General features: G+C 42.1%; 1 protein-coding gene and 1 long non-coding RNA gene across 3 annotated transcripts in view; one reads left to right on the forward strand and one right to left on the reverse strand.

The window, feature by feature from the left end:
- CDC16 (cell division cycle 16) overlaps nt 1-23580 on the reverse strand; it is a 29922-nt gene extending 6342 nt beyond the window's left edge. The window contains exons 1-15 of one of the 2 annotated variants that reach the window (XM_035002994.1): nt 23403-23580; nt 22168-22222; nt 21976-22073; nt 19997-20035; nt 19496-19636; nt 17457-17616; nt 16387-16478; nt 15763-15896; nt 14813-14892; nt 12929-12978; nt 11930-12003; nt 10675-10800; nt 4172-4324; nt 2764-2827; nt 296-357 (exon numbers count right to left, since the gene is read on the reverse strand). In XM_035002994.1, coding sequence (XP_034858885.1) covers nt 296-357; nt 2764-2827; nt 4172-4324; nt 10675-10800; nt 11930-12003; nt 12929-12978; nt 14813-14892; nt 15763-15896; nt 16387-16478; nt 17457-17616; nt 19496-19636; nt 19997-20035; nt 21976-22073; nt 22168-22222; nt 23403-23450 — 1376 coding nt within the window. In that variant the 5' untranslated portion in view covers nt 23451-23580. The remainder of the gene's footprint in view (nt 1-295; nt 358-2763; nt 2828-4171; nt 4325-10674; nt 10801-11929; nt 12004-12928; nt 12979-14812; nt 14893-15762; nt 15897-16386; nt 16479-17456; nt 17617-19495; nt 19637-19996; nt 20036-21975; nt 22074-22167; nt 22223-23402) is intronic. The other variant, XM_035002993.1, reaches the window with a different exon arrangement.
- A 97-nt stretch (nt 23581-23677) lies between these two features.
- On the forward strand, nt 23678-24550 carry LOC118009108. The gene is made up of 2 exons (XR_004678816.1): nt 23678-23781; nt 23962-24550. It is a non-coding gene; the product is annotated as an uncharacterized LOC118009108 (long non-coding RNA).
- Nucleotides 24551-27707: the final 3157 nt, after the last annotated feature.

Genomic DNA, 27707 nt, shown 5'->3' on the forward strand with positions numbered 1-27707 from the left:
AAATAAAGAAATGTTTATAAAAACCACTAGAGATAATTATTTTGATGCTTGCTTTATCTGAGCAGCAAAGTACCCAGCCGGAACATCTCAAAATAAAAATACAGAAAAGGGCGTTTGGCTGGCTCAGGTGGCGGAGCGTGCGACTCCTGATCTTGGGGTCATAGTTTGAGCCTCACACTGGGTGTAGAGATCACTTAAAAATAAAAAATCTTTAAAAAATATGAAGCAGGCTACACAAAATTAAGGAAACTTCTAGTCACAAAGAATATTTCTGAAAACGTTCTACTTTACTTACTTAAGCTTCCTGCAGACGTGCCCCAAGTTGTTCAACAAAGGCTCCCATTTGTCAACTGTTACCTGAAACACAGCAGCATCAAACCCATGACTCAGGCATGCCACTTTTCAGACAGACCCATTCAACCGCACCATCACACACACCTACGAAGGCTGCCCTCCCTCCCAGTGTCTAGGCAGCATGAAGCAGAGTATTTGCTGGATTCTCCATCTTTCTTTCCTATTAGAAGAGACTTCCTGAGGACGCTATTATTTATTAACAGAACTTTGTTAATAAGCCCCACTGTGCTGAAGAAGTTCAACTTCTGTATCGCCAGTCCAGAGCTTTCCATCTCCCTACTAAATATTCCTACTTAGAAAGCTCACAAGCAATGCAAATCCAATGTGCCACCCACTAAACTCCTACTATTCTCTCTCCTGCCATCCCAGCTCCCCAACCTCATGCCTTTCTGAGCGCCTGCTTCTCATGCCTGGCACCCACATCATCCCTGACCCCTAGGAACTACCAAAGGCTCATTCATCAGCCCCCTCTGTGTAACACCAATCCCCACGTAACAAGTCTAGTCTGGGCCCCACCACCTCAGGATAAGGTGCAAGGCCCTGAACGATCCACACTTAACCCTCCTGCCCCATTTCTTAACCTTCTCTGTGAACTTCAGATCCAAGCTGTACTGGAGTGACTCCAACTCAGCACACACCATTCTCTATACCGTCTGTAACCTTTTCCTCACTTGTGCCTGGCTGACTATCTGCTCCTCCTTTAGGACGGAGGTGTATGTATGAGGCTGTATCCAAGAGGCCTTCTCGGCCCATCCTAAAGTCTGGGTTAACTGCCCCTCTGTGTGGGTTCCTTTATCTTCTCAATCACAGCTGTGTTTGTGCACTGTTTAATTACTGCCAATTTACTTATCTGCAATCCCCAACCGGTCTAAAGGCAGGAACTATCACGCCAGTTTCCTATTGGCTCCCAACACCAGGCTCAGAGCTTAGGACACAGTCAAACACATGTCGGTCAGTCTGAGCTAACCAAACAACAGACCTGAGCCACACTCTCCAGCTCCCGAGCCTGGCTCCAGGAGGCACAGCCCATGGGAACAAAAACACACCTTTCATGATTCTTAGGCACCATTTGCTTCCCTGTGGCTATTTTGACATTTGCTACAGTTAACAACTGAAGTCAAACAACATTTCCCCGTCTTCATGTCACTTTTTAATGGGCATTTCATCAATTTAATAGTTTTGTGCATTTGTACTTAAAGCCATTACTGTAAATTTCTGTTAAGACTCCACAGTGCCCTCAGATCATCAAAAAATATAGTTTCAACTCTAAGTGTGGTTTGTGATAGTGTGTCTTGAACTTTTCTGTGCATGAGAATCATCTCGGGATCTTGCTAAAACTGCAGACTGTGATTCAGTGGATCTAGGATTGTGCATTTCTAGTCAGCTTCCAGGTGATGCTGAGGCAGTTGGTCTAGTTAAAGCAGCAAGGCTCTAAGGTATGCAACTCTGAAAACTGGGAAGGTGATATGTGGCAACCCCATATTAACAAAAACACATTCATTATCCAGACTGCCCAAGACTGAGCTGCTCAAGAACCTGTTTTATATACATACATGTACCAACACACAGCATACAGTGTTTTTAAGTTCCTAAGACAAATAAAAGACTTGGCAGGGATCCAGAGGGAGCTGTGTCCGTGTCAGTAAAGAGGAACCAACAGCCAAGGACGATGTTGGCTACAAGCAAGGCTGCCCAAAAGGAACAGAGTAAAAAGGGAAGTGGCAATCAGAATGGAATAAAACAAAACAGATGTGAATAAAAAGAATCAAGAACCAGAAGAGTAGCAATATGCAAACCCCTTACCTATGGAAGTTGACAATATCTAAAATTGTTAATTTTAAAATAATATTCAGGTATACACATCCAAGACAGCTAGAAAGTTAAATCACGAGCACACATCTTTCATATGGTAGAACCTACTTAAATATTTCAAACACTGAGAGGTCTAAATATGTATTAAGTACACGGTAAGAAAAAGCCATGATAGGTCTGAATAAAGTGACACCTGGCCTGATTCCTACAGAGGTGGGCACTATTTATCTACCCATTAATCAAAGAGGAGGCTCTTCAGTTCCAGAGAAGGATATCTTATGTTAGATGGTACAGGGCCCAGCAGTGTCCAGTATCACATACTCCCCACATCAAATAATCGACAAATATATTCTGATTACTCCTAAATGTCAGAACTACAGCCTCTTAGGAAGCAAACAACCAACACCTACCCTCTCAATTAGAAACACACTCATTTTATACCATGTACCAAAATAAGTGCCTGAAATCCAAACATTAACAAGCCATTTGCCAGGATAAAGATTAGCCCATTGTCTTCCAGGTGAGACAGATTGTCCCTATTATTGTTCTCATTCAACAGCAAACACACTTAAGAGTTACAGATATTACGTAGAATACCTCATTTCCAATTGCTTTAATTTTTTCCAAAGCATCAAGAAACCATTTTTCTGCTGTTTTCCATCTAAAATAAAGGGGAAAAGTTTACAGATTCACAATTAGCAAGTATAAATATTGTAAGAAAAATGAGCTAAACTTCTGTAAATAGTTTATTAAAATTCAAATTTAAAGGTCAGATAAATGATTAATTTTATGGCATTAACATCACAGGTGTTCAAGATTTTAGGAGATACAGTTAATTCTCATTACTCTTGGTAATTATATTCCATAAAGTCACTATGAACACTCTTTTAGCAAATACTGGTGGAAATATAAGGTCAGGTTCCTACAAACCTGTGGTCAACTGTTCAATGTACAACCTGTTTTCCATGTGCTTCTGTTGACTGATACCTTATTTAACATACATGTTGATCCACTGACACTGAACACGGCCTGCAACAAAGCTCATCTGCAGCCCTCTTGTGCGTAAGGGTCACAAACAGCATGTCATACCAGGCTTGGGGATCATTTTAAACAGTAACGTCATCAACAAAAAGCACAAAACTGTGAAAAATGTGACACAAAGTAGACTGCAAAAAAAAAAAAAATACTCGTTTACTGTATGAGAGCAGTAAAAGGAAGGCAGAACATCATCTCCACCTCAGCTGGGAATGTGCATCTGTGTGCAACCGGGAAAGTGCTGACTCTGACTTACAAACCAATGGACTGCGTATTAAATCATCACTCTGTATTATTTTAAAACAGCTCCAAACTTGCTTTTACATATATCAGATTATCCAATTTTTAGAATACACACACACATGCCCCAAAAAACACTATAGTAATAGTGATTTGTTTTTAAATTAATGTATAATTTAGTGCAGAGGACTACAAAGCGTTTTCTCTTTAGAGTACGACACTGAATTACTTATTCTACAAATATGCAAGGATACAGTAATGTCTCAAATGCCCAGGGAACTTCGAGACTGAGCCATTCTAATTAGTTTAATTTTCAGATTAGGCAACTAAATGAACAACATTTTTGTTTCACAATTGTGGGAAATCTTTCTCAAATATGACTGAAGCTCCTAATCAACCAGGAGATGATGAAGGGTTCTGCGATGCCTCCAGGCCACCCTATGGGGTGCAGTCGTTTGACCATCAGGAACAACTGTCCAGTCTTGGAACTATGAGCCTGTAGCAGCCCACATCCAAGGGGACCAAAACCCGTTTAGTCAAATTTGAAGAAATCCAAGATAACACTTTGTATTTTCTTTTTTAGCTGTCCTCCTCCTTCTCCTAAAATGGTACATATTTAAGAACAAAAATCTAATGAAGAGTCACTGAGGAGAGTAAAACCTTTAGTGACTGAGGTTTTACTTCATTTACAGAAATAAAATAGAAGGGTTTTTTGCCTTTCAGTACTTACTCTCCATTCTGAAATGCAACCACGCCAACCTCGTGCATAACAAATGGGTCTTCTGGTGCAATGCTTAGCGCTTGGCCAAAGAATCTTTCAGCCAATTTTGAGTTATTGGTCAATCCATATTCTAATCCGATGTACAGCATTGGCAAATGACACCTAAAAATATTGGAAAATTTCACATATTCAACACCTAAAACTTTGTAATTCGGCAGAAACTAATTCATCAACTTAAATTAACTTAAGCAAAATAACTTAAACACAGCCAAAAAACAAGGTGCTTACTTTTTTTCTAACACTTCATTTACTGATATTTAATCAAGGTCTAATAGGTTTTTAGACTGTTCACCTACTACTTCTAAAATCTATCAGCAACCTACTCATCTTTATTTTTCATCATTCTACAGTAAAAACAAAAATAAAAACAAAACAAAAAACCTCTGAAGCAGAAGGGCAGGTGTGTGCTTCCTGTTTTCTTCCACGATGCTAAGGTCAGACCCTTAGCCTTGACTGCCTTCCCACCTCTCCTCTTCTGATTTGGCACCGTGTGTCCTTCACGACATGTTCAATGTCAGACCCTCAGCCTTGACTGCCTTCCCTCCTCTCCTCTTCTGATTTGGAACCGTGTGTCCTTCATGATGTGTTCAAGTTCCACTTCCCTTTGTGAAATGCTTCTGACTTTCTAACCTAAATGGCTCTCCCTTGTGTGGATTCCTATTATCTCAATTCCTATCAGTTCTATGCCGGGGAGTTCAGAAGTATGTTGTGTATACCCCATTTTCACATCCTCTGAAACAGTTCTAGGCACAGAGTACGTACTAACCACTTCTTAACTAAATCTTCATCTCTTGTCAGACCAGTAATTACATTACAAGAAACAGAATAGTATTTCTTTGAAGATGGATCTAAGAAAGTATATAAATATATGCTTTGGTTTTAATCGAGAATCATGATTCAGATAAAGACTCTATCACCTACAGAAGGATTGTGAAGAACCCTTTAAAAGGATTTACCTGGAAGAAGTACTTCCAAAATGGCAAAGAAAGGATCTCCAAAACCCTCCTCCATAAAAGCAACAAGAACACTGCCAAATTATCAAAATAAACTTTTTCAAAACTTTGGAAGTTACCCAAAGGCTTACAACAATCTGAAGAGTCTTTATTCTAGAAAAACAGCTGAAGTGTGGAAAAGACACAGGGAATAATTAGCAATCTGGGGGTGAGGGGGGAAGAATCAGTCAATAGAAACTGTCTGGGACAATGACCAGTTGTTGGATGTACTAGACCAACACTAATAAATAGAAAATCTCAAGTTGAAAAGTAAAATAAGTAAAATAAATTTAAAAAATTCACTAGAAGGGTTTGACAGCAGTTTGAACAGGCTGAAAAATCAGTGAAATTGAAGATAGATCAACTGAGATTACCCAGTCTAAGGAACAGAAATATAAAAGAAGAAAAATGAACAGAGCTTCAGAGACCTGTAAGATGCCACCGAGCACACCAAAATATGCATGATGAGAGCCCAGAAGGCAAAGGGAGACAGTAAGGGGCAGAAAGATTATTTGAAACCAAAGAGTTTTTGGTCCAAAAACACCCCAAAGCTTAAAAAAACCTCCAAGTAGGCTACTCAGAGATCCACACCTAGACAAATCATAGACCAATGAAAAAGCAACCCCCCCATCTTTAAAGGAGTGAGAAACTACAACTAATAACACACAAGAGATTCCCAATATGATTAACACCTGACTTCTAATCAAATACCTGGAGGCCAAGAAGGCAGATGGATGACGTTTAGAGTGCTGAAAAGAACAGAGCGCCAACCAAGATTCTATACCCAACAAAACTATCCTTGAAAATGAAGGTAAAGTCAGGAATTTCTCAGGGCAGCAAAAAGCTGAGAAATCTCGTTGCAGATTCACCTTACAAGAAATACCAAAGGGAGTCCCTCAGGCTGAAATGAAAAGGACACTAGACAGTAACTCAAATCCCACATTAAAAAAAATAGCTTAGTAAAAGTAACCACATAGATAAACATAGGACAATATAAATGTATTTTTGTTTGCAACTCTTTTCTTCTATCTGATTTAATAGATAACACAACAATAAATTTGTGTTGAGGGACTTACAATGTTTAAGATGTAATGTGTATGATAATAGCACAACAGAGTTAGGAGGGAACAGAGCTATACAGCGGTGAAGTTTTTATATACTACTGGAATTAAGTTCCTGTGGTAGAGTAAGAAATATAGGTCTTCCCCCTTATTTTTTTTTTTAAAGATTTATTTATTTTTGAGAGAGTGAGAATGAGAGAGAGAGAGAGCACATAAGAGGGGGGAGGGTCAGAGGGAGAGGCAGGCTCCTCGCTGAGCAGGGAGCCCGATGCGGGACTCGATCCCAGGACTCCAGGATCATGACCTGAGCCGAAGGCAGTCGCTTAACCAACTGAGCCACCCAGGCGCCCCCCCTTATTCTTGATACAGAGCACCCAAAACTCTCACAATTTCCTGAGTGATGGGAGTCTCTTTTGTTATTCATGACGCCTTTTGATCACCCCTGTTTATGCTAAAGAAGGGCAGGGCTCTGCAAGAGCCTTGTGATGGGACTGGTCACCAGAAGGACCAAGTGATGAGAGGGTTGCAACTTTTTTTTACCACCCACTGACCTCCCAGGAAGGGAAGGGCTAGAGATTGAGCCCCATAAAAACTTTTGAACAATGAGCCTCAGAGCTTCTGGGTTGGTAAAGCACAAAGCAGTGCTGGGAGGGTGGCATGCCTGGAAAGGGGTAGAAGTTGTGGGCAACCCCCCACCCACATACCTTGCCCTGTGCATCTCTTCCATCTGGCTATTCCTGAGTGTATCCTTTATAATAAGCCAGAAAATGTAAGTAAAATGCCTTCCCAAGTTCAGTGGGTCATTCTAGCAAATCATCAAATCTCAGGAGAGAGTCATGGGGACCTGTGATTCATAGCCAATCAGAAGTAAAAGTGGCCTGGGACTTACCACTGGCACCTGAAGTGGGGAGGGGCAGTCTTGTGGGACTGAGCTTACCCTGTGGAAGGTCTGCACTAAGTCTGGGTAATATCAGAACTGAATTGACTTGTAGGACCCAGCTGGTGTCCAGAGAATCAGAGAACTGGTTATTGGTGTTGGAAAGCCCCTCTGTTGGTATTAATCCAAACAACCATTTTAAGATGTTAACTGTAATCTCCAAGATAACCACTAAAAACAAAACAAAACAAAACAAAACAGAAAACAACAACAAAAAAACACAACTCAGGGGCGCCTGGGTGGCTGTCAGTTAAGCGTCTGCCTTCGGCTCAGGTCACGATCCCAGGGTCCTGGGATCGAGCCCCGCATCAGGCTCCCTGCTCAGCGGGAGGCCTGCTTCTCCCTCTCCCACTCCCCCTGCTTGTGTTCCCTCTCTCGCTGTGTCTCTCTCTGTCAAATAAATAAATAAAAGTTAAAAAAAAAAAAAAACCAAAACTCAAAAAACACTATAAGGAAAAACCAAGGCATTAAAATGTATGTTACGAAATAGCTAATACAAAAGGCAATAACAAGGAAGACCAAAAAACATGTGACATAAAATAGCAAAATGACAAACATAAATTCTAACTTCTCAGTAATTATATAACACAAAAATGGATTAAATTCCATCAAAAGGCAAGACATTGGCAGAATGGATAATAAAACCACAATCCAACTACATGTTGTCTATAAGAGACATACTTTAGATTCAAAGACACAAACAAGTTAAAAGTAAAAGGATGGAAAAAGACCATGCAAACAGTAACAAAGGAGAACTGGTGAGATTATACTAATATTAGACAACATAGCCTTGCAACAAAATTTGTTACCGGAGACAATGAAGGACCTTCTATGATAATAAAAGTTTCAATCCATCAAGAACCGAACAACAGAGACCCAAAATACATGTAGCAAAAACAGCCAGAATTGGAGGGGAAAAGAGATAATTCACACAGTAATAGCTGGGAGGCTTCAATACCCTACCTGCCATAATGAATAGAGTAATGGGCAGAAGACAAGACGTGAACACTACCACCCAACCAGAACCAAGGGATTACAATGATAACACTGTACCCAAAAAGAGCAGAATTCTCAAGCATACCCCAAACATTCTCTACAATAGACCATGCTAAGTCATAAAACAAGCCTCAATAACTTTGAAAGGACTATGTTCAGGCACCTGGGTGGCTCAGTCAGTTAAGCATCTCCCTTCGGCTCAGGTCACGATCTCAGGGTCCTGGGATTGAGTCCCGCATCGGGCTCCTTGCTCAGCTGGGAGCCTGCTTCTCCCTCTCCCTCTGCCTGCTGCACCCCTTACTTGCGCACTCTCTCTGTCAAATAATAAAATTAAAAAAAAAAAAAAAATGAAAGGACTATGTTCTCCAACCACGATGGAATTAAAATAGAAATCCTAAAAGAAGGAAATTTGGGAAATTCACAAATGTGTGGTAATTATACAACATACTCTTACCTAACCAGTGGCTCAAAGAAGAAATTCATAAAGGAAATTTTAAAATATTTACACAATTTCAAACATTTATCCAAACACAGGGCAAGTTGAGAGAATGCAAAGTTGTTCTGATGGGGACGAACTGAAAAGAATAATGCTTATCATGACGAGCTGATTTGAAATTTCAATTGGATAAAGTTTGTTAGACTGGGAAACAGTGTCATTGATTTTGATTCTTAGGGAGGAACTAACAAACAACTAATAATAACTATTCTGGGTTTGTGAGCACACAGAGAAAAAAAAAAGCACACTCTAGCCTGCGCTCATAAGAAACAACCCACGGTAAATTATGGAGATTTTTTTCCTGCCAATTTATCAGACTGATAGGTAGGTAGACATGGGAACCAAGCTTCAGCAAAGCACTGGATAATGTCTCACACATCTTGGTGGATAAACTGAAGAACCCTGAACTGGGTATCGAGGACCATTTAGGTGAATCAATAACTGGATGGACAATTTTAACCTGGAGGATTATTTTTTTTTTTAAAGATTTTATTTACTTGAGGCGGGGGAGAGGAGCAGAGGAAGAGGGAGGAGCAGACTCCCTGCTGAGCAGGGAACCTCAACGCGGGGCTCAATCCAGGACCCTGAGATCATGACCCAAGCCAAAGTCAGACGCTTCACCAACTGAGCCACCCAGGCACCTCTGGAAGATTATTTCTGTTAGTATTAGGACTGAATTTATATGTCCCCTGCCTCGACCAAATTCATCTTAAGCCCTACCCCAATGTGACTACATTTGGAGAAGACCTGTGAGGAAATAATAAAGGTTAAATGAGGTCCTAAGAGTGGGGACATGACACAGCAGGGCTGGTGCCCCTGTGAAAGGAAGAGACCAGAGCTCTCTCCCTGCCACATGAGGACACAAGAAGGTGGCCATCTGCAAGTCAGGAAGGGCACCTTCACCAGGGAGACCAAATGGGCCAGCACGTTGACCAGCGACTTCCCAGCCTCTCTGGAGCTGTGAGAAAATACATGTTCATTCTTCAAATTACCCAGTCTATTGCACTTTGGTTAAGGCAGTCTAAAGAGACTAAGGCAGTTAGGGAGCTATTTCCTTTACAATATGTGCCTGGACAACAAGTTAGATATAAAAGTCATATACACCCCATCTAATAGAACTGAAAAAAATCTGGGCATCATTAATAACTTACACGTAGAACTGGGCGCCAAAGTTTAAGTCTGATAGTCTGAAAAGGATTAAACCTAACAAGAGAACATTCAGTGCAAATGAATATATGATCCCAATCCTGAATACTACAAGCAAACAAACCAAGGTAGCTAACTTTTACTGACTGCTCTCTGCACATCAGGTATTGTTCAAAGTCTGTAACTGGTACTGTCTCAATTACTCCCAGGATTACTCCGAGGAATAAGTACCACGATTACACCTATTCTTCAAGAGGCTACCTACTTTGCCAAGATCACCAGGCAGTCTGACCTACTGTACTCCTACTACCTCTCCAGAGACGGAGGCGGCCCACATAAAAGAACACTGCACAGCAGGCCTAGGGCTAGGGTTAGGGGAGTCCAAAGAGAGTGGACGGGAATTAACAGCAATACTTAATATCAATATACCTAATATTGATATAAATCTAGAACACTGGCAAATACAGTCCACTAAGCCCACAGCAAGTACCTTTTGGACTTAAATAGGATATAAGTAACAATTTGCATATGAATACTTTCATTCTTGCATGAGCGTGAGAAGGAGCTTCTATCCTCATCTCTTCCCTCAGCTTAATTTCCCAGTTCCCTCTGTATTGGTTAAGGTGAACTGCTAGACAAAATCACTACACCAGCCTCTCGTTCCCTCAATTTCCAGTTATTTTACAATCATAAGCTACTAACAAGACACAAGTAAGATATTTTTGTTTAGTTCAGCAACCAAATGGCGGTGGCAGTAGTAACGGAATCGTCATTTTGTGAGCAAAAGCAATCCTTCGTGGATTTTACCGCGTGCTCTGCCGTACCCTTTCATCAGCTGTGCGGCTGTGAAGTAGGCAGCCATGGCCTGGTCGTGCTCACTCTCCACTGCAAACGAGTGCCCGTACGCTACCCATGCAGGCCCGTAAGTCTTCTCAAGTGTTGTTGCTTTGCTGAAACAAGAGATGTCATTCTAGTCATACATGCATTCTAAACTGTTAATCTTATATAACAGTTATATAAGACTTCGAGGATATTAGAATAAATGAGCTCTCAACACATTAAATACTTACACAACAATTGTGTTAATTCATTTGAAATAAAACAATGCTTAATAGTACAAGCAAAATTTTAAGAAATTTTAAGAAAGGTCCACAGCTTTTTAGGTACAATAACCCATTGGCATCCTGTGGAGAATTTACAAATATTACTTAATCCAGGAGCTTTGTTTCACTAATGGTGGTGGCAGCAGTATCCTTATCTTTAAAATATAATGATTTATATTTTAAATTATTTGGTTAAAATGCATAATGCTCAACTAACCAGAGAACGCCTCCCTATTTTTTTTCCTAGTGAAAGATCCCTACATGTCATCCTCCTAGTTTTCCTAACAAGCCTGGGATACAAGTATTGGATCATTCCCATTTTTAAAGAAGAGAGGGTCAGAGAAATTAACTTTCCCAAGGAATTACAGCTAGTTAAGTGGCAGGACTTGCATTAGAATTCAAATCTGGGTCCAAAGTTTATACACTTTCCCTTAGAGCCATTTTCTATTTTGTTCACGTGGAAGAAATCAGTTATTTTAATATTTTAAATCTCTAGTAATTCTTCCCACACTAACCATTTTTCTGTACTTGAATAATTGAATAATACTGGCTAAGGAGCTTGACTGGGCTGCGCGGAGTTCCTTAAGCCAAGACCACAGCAGATCCTTACATAAACCAGTTCACTATGCCAAGAATTCTGTTCTACAGTCACATTTAGTGATCCTAATCTCAGGTGGTTTCATGTAATTTTACAACTGTTAACAAAAAATGTCCTAAAAGGTTAACAGTATCTCCGTAAATGAAAAACAGGCTTCAAATTACATTATTATGTTTCATATTTCTTCTCATTTATAAAGAGAATTTAAATATATCATAAGTTCTTAAAAAAGGTACATTAATTGATACAACTGAACTGCATCTGCTAAAGAAATCATTCTTTCATACTGCTTTTAAATTACTATTGTATTAAAAAGGATGAAGAAGAAATCATTTCCTATAGGCTTATTACAGAGAGAGAAAGACAACAGATTCATACCTGAGATATCTTCTGGCATGTTCATTTTTATGACCAACCATGAGATAGTAGCATCCCACTGCAAACCAAGACACCTACAAAGTTCAAAATTTATCGTTGACCAAAGATGCTTAACTTGGAACTGGAAATCTCTAACATATTAGGCCAGAGAGTGGACTAGATGTCCCATCACATGTTCTAGCTCAAGTTATTCTAGTTCAAGTTAGAAACTTCTCTGAGACAGGCTGTCTATTAAGTCCTAGATGAAAAAGAACAGGTTCTTCCTCAGCGTGCCTTCAACGAAGTCCCTGCAGCATTCGATAGAATATGAGGTTCCTAAACACTTAGTTTAAATGCCAGCCTGCATCGTGTCTTCCCCAGCTTGACCCTGGCGCTAGCTGGCACCAATCAGGATCGACCTCATTAGCTGACTTCTCTTGCACTGGTTTTGCCTCTTTCTAAATTATTTTCACACTAGCCTAGGGTACAGATTCTTGTGTGAGCCTTAGGCCTTGATCCCTGACTTCTGTCTCTAAAGACATAGCTCCTGATTCCAGTTTCAATTTCTGGGTCCTGGCTGTGATCCACAGCAGTGTGGGAGACACAAGGATTCAATCACTACACAGTTCAGTAAGGTATCTTACACATGCAACATGAAAAAGCATTACTCCCAAGAGGTGAGAGTATGACTTTCACTTTTAACATTTTTCTGTATGTCAAGTATTCTAAAATAAGCATATATAGTTTCCATAACCGGAAAAAAAGGATTTTTGTCTTAAGCTATTATTTGAATCTACTTCAAAAAAGAAAAAAAAAACCTTCATGGACTGAAAAACTTAACGCTGCTTCTAATTATCATAGCACTAGGAGGCTCTCCTCCAACACCTTGAAATAAAACATTATTTGCTTGAACTTAAATATAAGCTACTACTTAAACACCAGTTAAATACATTTTTAAGGTTCAGTAAAAAAAACAACAACAAAAAAAACCCTAAGAAAAAAAGGCATACATTTACTTACAGGATTACTAGGATACAGATCCACCAACTTATGAGAAAGATAGAAAAGTTCTACATTAGAGAAAAAGAAAAAAAAAATTATATACAATGAATTTTAAGATAGGACTTTCCTCCAGTTACAACTCTCCACAATCACATAGATTTTGTTCTCACAGTAGCAATTTCTTAATTTTCTTTCTTTCTACCTAATGAAATATACAAGCTGCACAGGGCAGTTGCTACAGCTGTTTCATTCACCTCCCCCGCCCCCATTCCTGACCCCATAAATGGGTGCTGAGTGCTTCTAAGTGGCTGGAAAACCGGGTGAGTGGCACAGCACGTCATGGTGCTTAAGAAGTAATGTCTCAGCGCTTCACCTATCTCAAAAACTGATGTCCCCGACTCCATGGGCTTATTATGGACCATCTTAACCACCCACAACCAATCTGAGTAACCAAACTTCCAAGTTTATCAAATCAGCAAGATGATTTCTTCTTGAGTAAATAATGTGGAAGTCCTAACATGCCCTGATGACATTTCCTACATGCAGACTTGGACTCATTAACCATCTGAGCCACCCAGGCACCCCTCAGACTTGGACTCATTAGACCAGGACAGCCAGAGTGACTGCATCCACAACAAGCTCCAGGAGATGTGATGCTGCTGGTCCGCAGACCACATTTTGAGCAGCAGGGGTTTGGAACTGGAGTGTCTGGCTTTTTAAACTCCTGACAGAGTTCACTATTCAGTTTAAAAGATTTAAGGGCAAATATCATCCAAACATAACTGAATGTTTCTGCAATGTTAAAATATGAAAAGCACAAGCAAAAAAAATCTATCCCCCTCCAGTTTCTAAACAGTTACTGCCTTCTGTCTTACCAATTTTCTTATGGATTCTACAAAAAAAGGAAAAACGGAAAAACTGACCCTCAGTACTCTAAAGCTTATGTAACCTAAACCACAAACTACATTTGAGAAAAGGAGGCAGGGATAAAGAAACAGTGTTATGGTGACATAACAGAATTGTGTCATTTTAATAAGCCTTTCTTACCCTAGCTATTACTTGTATTGGAGAATTCCATTATGTTGTCACCTGCAATCTCAATAATCCAGAATTTAGAGACAAAATTTCCAGAGTTACAGAAATTTTTTTTTGTCTTAAAATTATTACTTTTTTAGGGGCACTCGGGTGGCTCAGTCGTTAAGCGTCTGCGTTCGGCTCAGGTCATGATCCCAGGGTCCTGGGGTTGAGCCCCGCATCGGGCTCCCTGCTCAGAGGGAAGCCTGCTTCTCCCTCTTCCATTCCCCCTGCTTGTGTTCCCTCTCTCACTGCGTCTCTCTCTGGCAAATAAATAAGGATTTTATTTATTTGCCAGAGAGAGAGAGTCCACGCACAAGCAGAGGGAGCAGCAGGAAGAGGGAGAAGCAGGCTCCCCAACGCAGGGCTCGATCCCAGCACCCTGGGATCATGACCTGAGCCAAAGGCAGACGCTTAACCAACTGAGCCACCCAGGCACCCCTCAACAATTACTATTTTATTTGTTGTTTTAAGGAGGCTCCACACCCAGCGTGGAGCCCAACACAGGGCCTGAACTCACAACCCTGAGATCAAGAGCTGAGTCAAGGGCGCCTGGGTGGCTCAGTCGGTTAAGCGTCTGCCTTCGGCTCAGGTCATGATCCCGGAGTGCTGGGATCGAGTCCCGCATCGGGCTCCCTGCTCAGTGGGGAGTCTGCTTCTCCCTCTGACCCTCCCCCCTCTCATGCTCTCTCTCTCTCATTCTCTCTCTCAAATAAATAAAAAATCTTAAAAAAAAAAAAAAAGAGCTGAGTCAAGAGTCGGATGCTCAACCAGCTGAGCCACCCAGGCGCCCCAACAATTATTATTTTAATTAAAAAAAAATTTTACCATTTGCTTTATTCAGCTCCACAAGTGTCCCTATATGTACAGGTAAACAGTTTGCATGGAAAGGATCTTTCTCCATTACTCTGAAAGTCAAAGCAACACATTTACTACACCAGCAACAGTACATGACAGAACATAACTCGTTAAAATTAGCTATGTCTAAATACTCATTACAGCATTATGTAAAATACTATGGTTACAATACTTCTTTACTTTCTAATTCATCTTCAGGTTGGCACAGTTAAGGTAATGATTATCTTATAAATGAAAGGGAAAACTCTGGTTTATTTGTTAGGAATAAAAATAAACAGTATCACACATATTTATTTCAAATCAATAGAACTATAACCCATAAAATAAGGAATCCAATTATTTAGAAGGATTAAAAACAATATGAAATATTAAACAGATCATAAGCATTTGTCAATTAAAAGTTTTGTGAAATCAAGGATTTTAAGCAACCCCGAAGATCTGTTAAAAATAGCACGTGTGCTCACTTCAACAGCACATACGTTAAAAACAGCCCATGTAATTTAGCTAAGAGACAAGTTCAAATCGTGTGCACTTGAAAACTAGTATAGGAGATGGCCTGGCTAGTTAGTGAGCCTGACTGAGTACCCAGTATCTAGAGGATTTTACCAGTCCCTACTTTAACAAAGAATGGATTTTATAAGACTACATGCCAGAATCGTATTTTCAAACTTGCAAATTATAAAAGACAGATGAGGGGCATGTCTATTCCCAAGGTAATGGAATAAAGCAACAGTGTGCAAAAACCTGTGTCTGTAAACTTTTAAGACAAGAGTAACCCCTCTAGTACTCCACAAAAGGTAAAGGCAACTTAAATTATCACCAATTAGTTCAAGATTCCTCAAAAAGCAGTCCCACACCCTTCTTAGGTAAAATGGGACTGGACTCTATGCTCCTACACAGAAATGAGTAGATATACTTACACAGAAGTAAGCTTGTAGCACATTTTAAAATCACAGTTATAATAATGTCTTTCAGCTAAAGACACTACCACATCCAGATTCTCTTGCAAACCATCTACAGACTCGGGGAGGACAGTTTCACTAGGTTTATTATACTGCAACAGAGAAAGGTAAACATGAACTCAGTGAGCAGCACAAATCAAATGGCAGACTCAATTTGGTCCAAGGGCTTGGGTTTGCACAGGGCAGGTGTGAGCCTCTGGAAGCTCTAACTTCCTGTCTCATCTGTCCTCCTCTCAATTAGCTCAACTCTCAATTTTATCACGGAATTCCAGGGAGAAGTATTTCACAAATTACAAGCTCAGAAAGCATAAGAAAAAAATCCTCATTTTCATACAACATCATCCCATTTATGTGATAGTTCAATCTTTTAGTATAAAAGGAGTCCCTAGGAGAAAGACATGTTTTTGGAAGCTTTTTTAGGAATCCTATCATATATTTTAAGTAACCAATTTATTCTTGCAAATGTGCTAAATTAATAAAAATTAACTTTTAAAAATTTAACTAGTAAAAAAAATTTAACTAGTAACAGAAGCCAAATTTAGTGAAATATTTACATAAAGCAAATACTATGTTTTTACTTACCTTTTTTAATTTGTTCTCAAAGAGAAAGCGTAGCAATTCCTGTTCTTCAGTACAGAGCTTGCTAAGAGGTAGTGACTCAAGAAGTTCTTTTTCTTAAAAATGTTAAGAAAAAAGAATATCTTCACAATATTTATGGGGGAAAAAACATCAGCAATGAAAAATATTCTTCTATAATTCTTGGCCTAAATAAATCAAACTCAGAATAGAAAATAACAAGATCAAAATGTACTAGAAAAACTAAGACAGTGGTTCCAGACCCAGGTGATGAGAACTACCTGGAGGGCTGAGCCATGAAGCCTTTTAGGCAACGCTGGTCACCACCAGATGCAAGGACTAACTGGCTAGTTTCCCAACCTCACTCTGTGTGGACAATTCTATCATGTTGGCTGTCCTAAGCACCACAGGATGGTTAAAGCAGGATCTCTGATCTCTATTCACTAGATGCCAGTAGCAACCTCGGACTCCCATGCCCAATTTGTAAAAATCAAAAATGTCTGTAGGGGGCAAAATCAACCTGGCTGAGAACCACTGCACTAGGCTAAACTATGCTTGAACCCCATTAATACAACATCTCCACTTTCTCTCCGTTTCTTGCATGAATCCCCCTCACATTACTGCTCACATACTAGGTCTATGGTTCTGAGCCCTAGTTGTACCTTAGGGTCATCTGAGAGCTTTAAAACATCTGATGCCAGGGCCCCACCACCAGATTCTGTTCCACTTGTCTGGAGTTGGGACCCGCACACGGATGTTTTTAAAGCCCCTCGGGGCTTTGAACTGCAGCCAGGTTGGGCGCCTCTGAATCAGATCCTAAGAACTCAGTTTACACTACTTTAAGTCACTTCTCCAAAAGATGGTCTCATCACATCAAAACCCCTAAAGATTCTGATAGCAAGGGGCACCGTACACTACTGTCCTCTGCAATGTGCTCCACATTTGAAGATGCTAAGGAAGTTAATAGGTCTATTTAAACCTACACATACTCTGCTCTTGATTCGACAGATTTCAGAGGAAAAAAATTCCAAACAATATTAATTGTGCTAAACATGAAAACACCTGAGTTTCCAAACCTTCTTGGGCTGTCAACATGTGATGTGATGTTAAAAGATCAAATGCTTCAAAACAGTAGGCATCGAGCTTCAAAGCTTCTTTGTAGCTATAGGTAGCTAGAGCTCGGTTATCCAGGGCATCGTAGATCTTCCCTCGTAGGAGACAAATAGAACTCTTTATCTGTTGGAAAAATGAGTCACACACTAAATCAATACCTCTAAACTTAACTTTTGATCAAGAATTATATATTATCTGGAGCACCTGGGTGGCTCAGTCGCTTAAGCGTCTGCCTTTAGCTCAGGTCATGATCCTGGAGTCCCAGGATCGAGTCCCACATCGGGCTCCCCGCTCAGTGGAGAGCCTGCTTCTCCCTCTGACCCTCCCCACTCTCGTGCTTTCTCTCTCTCGCAAATAAATAAGTAAAATCTTAAAAAAAAAAAAGGAATTATATATTATATGAAGACTGAGACTTTTCGTAATATCTAAAAGGATTTGTTCCATCCCAACTGTCAGACAGTATAAATTAACAGAAACAGGAAAGCAAAGTAAAACTTCTCTCATCTATCTCTCCTAGACTCTTCTCATTTCAACAATCTTTTTTTTTTTTAAAGATTTTATTTATTTATTTGAGAGAGAATGAGAGACCAAGAGCAAGAGAGGGAAGAGGATCAGAGGGAGCAGCAAACCCCCTGCTGAGCAGGGAGCCCGATGTGGGACTCGATCCCGGGACTCCAGGATCATGACCTGAGCCGAAGGCAGTCGCTCAACCAACTGAGCCACCCAGGCGCCCTCATTTCAACAATCTTTATAGAGCATGTGTCACTACTACTTTGCTCCTTATCTGTTATGTCTCAAAGAGAGTAATGATTTAGATAGCAAACAGCATACAAATATTAGAACTCAGACAGTTTGACAGGCAGGTCTCAATGAAAGATTTGGAAATTGGAAAAATTGGAAAATGCAGCAACATAGCACAATGGTCGTGGATTTGTAGGACTGGACAGATCTGAGTTCAAGTCCCAGCTCTGATGCTTACTAGTGACTCCAGACAAGTTTCCTTCCCTCATCTAACTTACAAGGCCCTGAAAACTAGAGGCAACAGTTCTCTGCATAGCTAGTACATGTTAAGGTGTTCACACAGTAGCCACCTCACTACTACCATTAACAAGAGGATAGAGTAATCCAACTTATATTCCAGATCTGACCCTCAAGAAACATGTTAACTAAACTTAGAGATGATCCAGAGACAGGCGGCTAAAACAGGTAAAGGGCAAAGAAAATTCATCAGAAAATCCAAACCTAAAAATATGAGAGGATATAACAAGCGAATCTTAGACCTATTCAGTACCCTATGACTTGTAAAAAAAAAAAAAAAAAGTAATTTCATAAAATAATAACGTATTACAAATAAACCATGCATTTCTTAGCGGGTAAATTAATGGATAAACAGTCCAAAAATAGTAATGGTAACACCAAGCTCCCTCATAAACACCTTTCTTAGCAGAAAAATGAATGTGCTTCTTAGCACATAAATAGATATAACAAGAAGGCTGTTAAAAAAAAGAAAAAAGAACAGTCCAGATTAATAATCTGTCTGTGAATATTATGTGACATTATATAATCTCTGCCAACAAGGAACTTGCAATTTCAGGCAGGTATGAAGTATACCAACTGAAATATACAAAATGACATAAATAGTAACACCCAACCACTCCCTGGAAAGAAGCAAACTAAGGTAATCAAGGTTTCATGGGGTAGGTGTTGCAACACAGTAAGATGGGGAAATGTTACTCCCCCTGCAGGAGTAGTTTAACGTGTCAAATAGGAGAAGAAAGATCTCAAGTCAGCCTATTTCAGATTCAAGCATAGGAGGACATAACTACAACTTCCAACTAAGGACTCAGAAATGTCTCGGAATCTTTTTGTGTTTCAGTGGCAAATAAGTTGGGAACCAAACTGTTCTAACATGGTTATACTCAAAAGGTGATTTATGTTTGCCATGTCATGGGAGTAATTCTTACTGATGTTACTGAAGCATGCTTACTGCGGCATGACTTACCGAAGACTGTGACATTTCCCAGTCACTGGAGGGGTCTTTCAAGCCACTTTCATCCTTCAAGTATTTCTCAAATAACCTTTTGTTGATTGGCTCCTCCATATCAAGAATATCAAGAGCCTGCTGATGCTCTTTTGCAGCATACTGTGTAAAAACCAGAAATACTGTTCATCACCCATGACTTCTAACACCAGATATACACACAAGTACTGTAGATTTTAAAAGGGTAATAAAATATCATACTCACTCATTACCTAAATTTAAAATGTAGAGTTTAAAATTTAAAATTCTAAAGCAGAATCTTCTTCATGCATGTCAGATTCCAGTAAATGGAGAATCGATATTTTATAGCAAACAATACTAAAGAAAAGAATATTTCCTCATGAAATACTTTACTAATCTGCCAAGCTCGATCACCAGAATCCTTACACATATGTAAGGGATGCATAACATTCACATAATTAAACTTTTACCAAAGAAAACTGAAACTGAGAGCATACTTACATGGCATCTAGCTGCAAGGTAGCGACATGCTTCATATAGCTAGGAAAGAAATTAATCTATTAAAAAAGAGATCAAGATAATATATACCCTCATTCTAAAAGTAAACTATAAGCATAAAATGAAGAAAGCTACTTTCATAACTTGTCCTTTTACTCTTGCAGAAAACCCAAATCCAGTCTTTTGAACTCATACTCGTCTTGGATCTACTGTTTACTAGGCACCAAGGATTCAAAAAGGAGTAAAGAGAGGCACCCGAGTGGCTCAGTTGGTTAAGCATCTGCCTTCCGCTCAGGTCATGATCCCAGGGTCCTAGGATTGAGTCCTGCATCAGGCTTCCTGCTCAGCTGGGAGTCTGCTTCTCCCTCTGCCCTGCACCGCCCCCCCCACTCCCCACTCATGCTTGTGCACACCACTCTCTCTCTCTGAAATAAAATCTTTTTTAAAAAAGGTACAATAAAAAAATAAAATGGTTAAAAAAAAAAAAGAGTAAGGATCTGCCCTCAAGGAGGTTATGGCAGGAAGACATAAACACAGCACTATGTAAGACATAAACTACATAAACTCTGAAAGAAGGGCATGAGAGATACTGGCCAGTTAAAGAAAACATGTGCAAGGGAGAGAAAAGTGAGAGGCTGGCCAGCATTCCAGGCACCGAACACGACCAGCTATCACATGTCCAAGGGACTGCAAGTAGTCAGCATGACTAAGGTGTCACATGTACTGGTGGTGGCGCTGGGTTCCACACAGACTGCAGAGAAATCATAAAGGAACTCTGGTGCCTATTGATGCATCTCATTTTGCCCTGTAAGTTATGGGAGATCACTGAGTGACACTGTGAGTGCTATCATCAGGCCTGTGTTTGGGAAGACTACCCTTGTGATAGTTTATTTATTTATTTTTTAAAGATGTTATTTATTTATTTGACAGAGAGAGACACAGCGAGAGAGGGAACACAAGCAGGGGGAGTGGGGGAGGGAGAAGCAGGCTTCCCACTGAGCGGGGAGCCCAATGCGGGGCTTGATCCCCGGACCCTAGGATCGTGACCTGAGCCGAAGGCAGACGCTTAATGACTGAGCCACCCAGGCACCCCTCATCTTCCTTTTTAAAAGCATTTTATACTCTACATTTTTTCCTAAACACTGCTTCTGCTGCGTCTCAATATTTTAGTGTGTTGTATTTTCATTTTCATTCAGTTCAAGATTTTCCTTTTTTTTTTTTTAAAGATTTTATTTATTTATTTGACAGAGAGACACAGCGAGAGAGGGAACACAAGCAGGGGGAGTGGGAGAGGGAGAAGCAGGCTTCCCGCGGAGCAGGAGCCGGATGCGGGGCTTGATCCCAGGACCCTGGGACCATGAGCGGAAGGCAGACGCTTAACGACTGAGCCACCCAGGCGCCCTCCCCAAATATTTTTTTTTTTTTTAAAGATTATTTATTTATTTATTTATTTGACAGAGAGAGACACAGAGAGAGAGGGAACACAAGCAGGGGCAGTGGGAGAGGGAGAAGCGGGCTCCCCCCTGAGCAGAGAGCCCAATGTGGGGCTCCATCCCAGGACCCTGGGATCGTGACCTGAGCCGAAGGCAGACACCCAACAACTAAGCCACCCAGGTGCCCCTACTCTTGTGATAGTTTAAAAGATAGTTAAAAAGAGAGGGACAGTAGAGTGGGAAAGATGTTACTAGAGAAAAGAGACAAAAGGCTAAAACAAAACAAATTAAAGACCTGACACATATGAGCAGTAAAGAGATGGAAAGGAAGATCCATAATTTCAGAGTTATTTAGAAAACAGAATTCTCAAGACTTAGTGACTAGATTGGGGGGGGCAAAAGTGACTGAGATTAGGAATAAGAAAATTTCTCTTTACATTCAATAAGAAAAACTGAATCCTTTTAAATAATTTTGACATTTAATCCAATAACAATTTGAAAAGCTTTGGGAAGACTTTGGGAAACTTTAAATTTCACACAAACACTTACTTTGTCCAGTTTTCGTGACCGAAGTGCATGAGCTGCTCTATGATATTGTGCTGTTAGGTACAGACACTGAGCCAACCAATAAATGTCCTGGGGTTCCTCTGGAAGGAAAAAAAAAAACACATAATGGTCAGAGGTACAAGGAAAAATAAAAAGGTTTTGAAATCAGAAAAAAAATTAGAAGTTGCCACTTACCATGAGAGAGTGAAGCTACTTTATCTGCCCAAAATAGAGCACTTTGATACTGTTGCTATATTTAAAAAAAAAAAAAGTAACTGCTGTTACTTCAATAGTTTTAAACAGATATCTAATATTATTAGAATGCTATATAGTAAACCAACATCTTAATATAATAATTGTTAACATGTTACAAGGGTCTACCAATCATACCTCCATTTTTACATCTCAGCTAGGTGAGTTTTGGTTCAGTGGTACAATAAAAACATTGTTGTAAGATCTTTGATATATACAGTTCTTAAGAAGGTAGGATTTCTTTTTAAACTTATACATTGGAAAAATGTTATCAGCAGGTACCTAAAACACTAGAAAATTAAACAATTCGTCTGTGGTATCTCCTCATTAGCAGTGGTTCTCAGTTCTTGAATGAATGCAACTAGGAACTCTGTTGCCCCTCAACCTGGGAAGAGGAATGCTTAGGGAATGGTTACAAATCTGCTCACCCGTAAGTGCCCCAAGGGTGGAAACCAGGCCTGTCTCATTCCTCACTAGTCCCCATTCCTCACTAGGGCCAAATAGAAAGTGCTCAGGGGCATCTGTTCCATTCAACTGACTTACTAAAATACAACCCTCCAATGTACTGCAGGCATCTGGCAGCATCATTTCACATCCATTCTGAACATTTCATATCGTATATGCTTTTCCCTCCCCTTCCTGGTTTCCAACTTATTTGGAGAGTATAAGCTTTACAAAAACTAAGTGACCTTGCTGATTCTGGAGTCATTTCTTAAACACTGCTGTTCATTCAGAGGCAGTGCAGATACAGTTAACATGACTTTAAAAGTACTGACTCGACAAAACACGGTTATCTATCTTTCAGTTCTGCCACATAAGAATTACAACTACACTTCTTGAACATTTTCTATTAACTAGCTAAATTCAAAGACCACCCTGCAGCTTTCCTCCTACAGCAATCCTCCCGCTTGCACTGAGCACCCACTCTGCCCCAGCAGTCAGGCGGCTGCAGAGCGGGGCTCTGAGCACGTGTTAGGCTGGCGGGGCGCCTAGGTGGTGTCCACTCCAGCGCTGCTCATCCTCCCAGCTGCGCAGAGTGCTGGGGCGGGGGGGGGGGGGGGGGGTCCCCCCCGGGCGAAGGCCCAGCCCGGCCGGACCAAGCGCCACCAAGACCGCGGCGACAGTCCCCCCTGCGGGCCAGCCCTCGGAGCCCGCGCTCCCCGGGTCCGGCCGCCCACCTGGTCCAGGTACTGCCGGACGCGCTTCCGCAGCCGCTCCAGGTTCATGGCCGCGCGGCCGACGAGTCCGATCGAGCGGCGTCCGCCGCCCCGGCGCGAGCCCTCCTTCCCGCTGGCGGCTGGGCGCGCCCCGAGCCCGCGCCGGAGCCCCCGCACCCGGCCCGACCCCGCCCAGCTCCGCGCACCGCCCGGGGTCTTCCGCTCCCGGCCAGACCCCGCCCCGGAAGTCCTCCGCAAACGCGTCCCCTCCGGCGCCGGAACCCGGGGTTGCGCCGTTGGTTCCGCGGCGTTCCGTTGGCCCTCGGGTTGCCGGCGGCTTGGGGGCCGTGGGCGCCTCTCCCTCCCGCTCAAGGTCCCGGGTCGCGCGGCGCGTCGTTGTGTACGTGCGCCGTTCACTCGTAGGCTGGTCCGGGGGGGCGGGGGGCGCTCAGGGCGGGCAGCGGGGCGGTCGCAGACGGGCTGGGGGCGTAGGCGACGACGCCGGCCTCGGAGGGCGGAGGCCGAGTCGCGGCGCGCCGCTGGGGTCGCCACGTGTGCCCGTCACGCTGTCTTGCGGCAGGACCGCAGGTCGAGGAGGCCGTGACCCACACCCAGTGAGAACGACAGAGGCTGGCCTGCTGAGACCGAGTCCGTACCCCGAACGTTATCGTGCCGACGTGGACGCGCCTTCCGCTGGGCAGGGACCCCCGTCCGTGCTTCCCTTCCGAGGGCGCCGCCACTGGCTAAGCTCCGCCCGGCGTCCCCCGAATCCCTCTTGCAGCCATGCCCGACGTCGGGACTTCCGTGTTCCGTTCTGCATCGTCCCATTTTAGCAAGCCCCCCCCCCCCCCCCGTGTGTGCTCGCCCTCGACTTCGGCGCGAGTTCCCGTGTCCTCCCCGCACCCTCCAGTTGCTGTGTGAGCACCCTGGCTTGCCTTCAGCAAGGATCCTGTTAGGTCAGTTCAGACAGACCCCCCCGATGTTTACTCTTAGTAATTGTCTATTCAGAGCCCCCCGCCCTGCTCCTTGGCTATGAATCCCCACTTGCCTGCGGTGTATTCGGAGTTGAGCCCAAGTTCTTGTCCTCGCCGCGCGTTTCCACCCTCGGTGGTCCCTCTACCCACGGTGGTGGCTCCCCTACCTTGAGTAAAATCTTCTTACCATGCTTTGACGAATGTCAGTTGAGTATTTTTTTCCTCTAACGCCATGTGTATGAAAGACCGTGCTTGTCAGGGGCTGCACTGAGGGACGGGCTTGGGCAACTGAGATTGCTGCGGATTACCACAATGATCTGAAGTGGATTGTGCTGATTCCTGCACAACTCTGGATGAACTAAAAGCCACGAACTGTACACGTTAAATTTTACAGTATGTAAAGCACAGTTCAATAAAACTAAAACTTCTTTGACCTCAGAGAGTTACCTCACAGAACAACCTGAGGTAGTGCACAGAACTTTTTTCAATCTATTGGAAGGAAACAGGTGTGTAAATACGTAAGCGCAGTGAACAAGTACAAAGATGCATGACTCAGGAAGGAGTGGAGGGACCACGAGGGAAGAGTCAATACTACCCAAGTGAAAACTGGGTGACACGTAAGTGATGAAAATGGAGGTGATATAAGCTGAGCCTTTCCTCCTAACGAAGTTAAATTTTTTGAACAAAGGCAACGCATTCTCATTACCAAAAAAAATAATGTAGATGGATGAACTGCAAAGGAAGTCAAAAGACAAGAAATAAATTGGAAACCTACCATAAGATGCTCATTTCCTTTAGATGTAAAGCCACTATAAAAAGACCAATGGGTCGGGTTGCCTGGGTGGCTCAGTCCATTGAGTGTCTGCCTTCGGCTCAGGTCATGAGCCCGGAGTCGAGATCCAGCCCCCACGTTGAGCCCCGCATCAGGCTCCCTACTCAGTGGGGAGCCTACTTCTCCCTCTCTCTCTGCTCCGCCCCCCCCCCCCAAAACTTGTGCTCTCTCTCTCTCACTCTTGCTCTCTCACTCTCTCAAATAAATAAACAAAATCTTAAAAAAAAAGACCAATGGCTGGGGCGCCTGGGTGGCTCAGTTGTTCAACATCTGCCTTCGGCTCAGGTCATGATCCCAGGGTCCTGGGATCAAGCCCTGCATTGGGCTCCCTGCTCTGTGGGGAGCCTGCTTCTCCCTCTCCCACTCCCCCTGCTTGTTGTTCCCTCTCTCACTATGTCTCTCTCTGTAAAATAAATAAATAAAATCTTTTTAAAAATTTTTAAAATTTTTTATTTATTCATTTGAAATAGAGAACATGAGCAGGGAGAGAGGCAGAGGGAGAGGGAGAAGCAGGCTCCCGGCTGAGCCAGGAGCCCGATGTGGGGCTTGATCCCAGGACCCTGGGATCGTGACCTGAGCTGAAGGCAGACGCTTAACCATCTGAGCCACCCAGGCACCCCAATAAATAAAATCTTTTTTTTTAAAGATTTTATTTATTTATTTGACAGAGAAAGACACAGCGAGAGAGGGAACACAAACAGGGAGCGGGAGAGGGAGAAGCAGACTCCCTGCCAAGCAGGGAGCCCAATGCGGGACTCGATCCCGGGACTCCAGGATCATGACCTGAGCCGAAGGCAGTCGCTTAACCAACTGAGCCACCCAGGCGCCCCCAATAAATAAAATCTTAAAAAAAAAAAACAAACCAATGGTTCAAGAATTAAAATGGGCAAATGGCTGAAAATATACTTCATAGGGAAAGAAATGCAAATAGATTCTAGACATGAAAGAAAGCTCAACTTCATAATAAAAATTAAAATTATAGTAGGGTGTCACTTTATACATCAGCAAAGAGCAAAAAGATTGGTGACACTTGTTGGCAAGAGTGTGGGGAAACAGGCTCTCTCATATATTATTTTTGTGGGTGGTGTTGGTATACCGTCCATGGTGAACAAGATGGAATGTCTTCCAAAACTAAATATGTACATACTCTGCCCTAATATTTCCACTTCTAGAGATATATTTTGCACATGTGCAGAATGACATGCTTTATGAGGATAGTCATCATAGCACTTTAATAAGGGACACTTTAATAACCTGACAGGAAACCGATTCAAGAAGTCACAGTGTACTCACATAGTGGAATACCATGCAGCTATTTAAAAGAACAAGGTAGGGGTGCCTGACTGGCTCAGTCAGAAGAGCATGCAACTCTTGATTTCAGGGTCGTGAGTTCAAGCCCCATGTTGACTGTATAGGCTACTTAAAAATAAATAAATAAACTTTGGGGCGCCTGGGTGGCTTAGTCATTAAGCATCTGCCTTTGGCTCAGGTCATGGTCCCAGGGTCCTGGGTTCGAGCCCCACATCAGGCTCCCTGCTTCGGCGGGAAACCCGCTTCTTCCTCTCCCACTCCCCCTGCTTGTGTTCCCTCTCTTGCTGTGCCTCTCTCTGTCAAATAAATAAGTAAAATCTTTTAAAAAAATAAGTAAATAAATAAACTTCAAAATATATAAACAAAATTAAAAAATAAAAGAACAAGGCAGTTCTGTGTACGGATATGGAACAATCTCCAACATATATTAAGGGGGGAAAGCAAGGTATAGGAAAGTGTTTCTCATATGCATCCATTTGGCTAAAATAGGAAACTAACTAAAGAATAGGTAAGAAGGGGGCACCTGGGTGGCTCAGTTGTTAAGCGTCTGCCTTTGGCTCAGGTCATGATCCCAGGGTCCTGGGATCAAGCCCCGCATCAGGCTCCCTGCTCGGCAGGAAGCTTTCTTCTCCCTCTCCCCCTGCTTGTGTTCCCTCTCTCGCTGTGTCTCTCTCTGTCAAATAAATAAATAAAATTCTTAAAAAAAAAAAAGGTAAGAAGATCCTTAAACTATCCCTTGGAGGACAAATCAGAAAACTGGCCACAGTGCAATGCCTTCTGGGATTGGCACTGGAAGCTATGAGAGGAGCTGTGAGAGAGGAGTTTCCCTGGGTATCTTTTTTTTTTTTTTTTAAGATTTTATTTATTTATTTGACAGAGAGAGACACAGCGAGAGCAGGAACACAAGTAGGGGGAGTGGGAGAGCGAGAAGCAGGCTTCCTGCCGAGCAGGGAGCCCGATGTGGGACTCGATCCCAGGACCCTGGGATCATGACCTGAGCCGAAGGCAGACGCTTAACGACTGAGCCACCCAGGCGCCCTCCCTGGGTATCTTCTTGTGCCCCTTGAATTTCAGATCATGTCATGTATTACCTTTTAAAGGTAGATAAAACCTTTATAAATATAAAAGCATAAGAAAGAAAGAAAATGCAGAAAAATGAAAAGAACATAAAAGTTCCCAAAACAATCCTATCCACTCAAAAATTCTTTT

Source organism: Mirounga leonina, unplaced genomic scaffold, assembly GCF_011800145.1.
Source record: "Mirounga leonina isolate KUSES-001 unplaced genomic scaffold, KU_Mleo_1.0 Mir_127, whole genome shotgun sequence".
NCBI classification, from domain to species: domain Eukaryota; kingdom Metazoa; phylum Chordata; class Mammalia; order Carnivora; family Phocidae; genus Mirounga; species Mirounga leonina.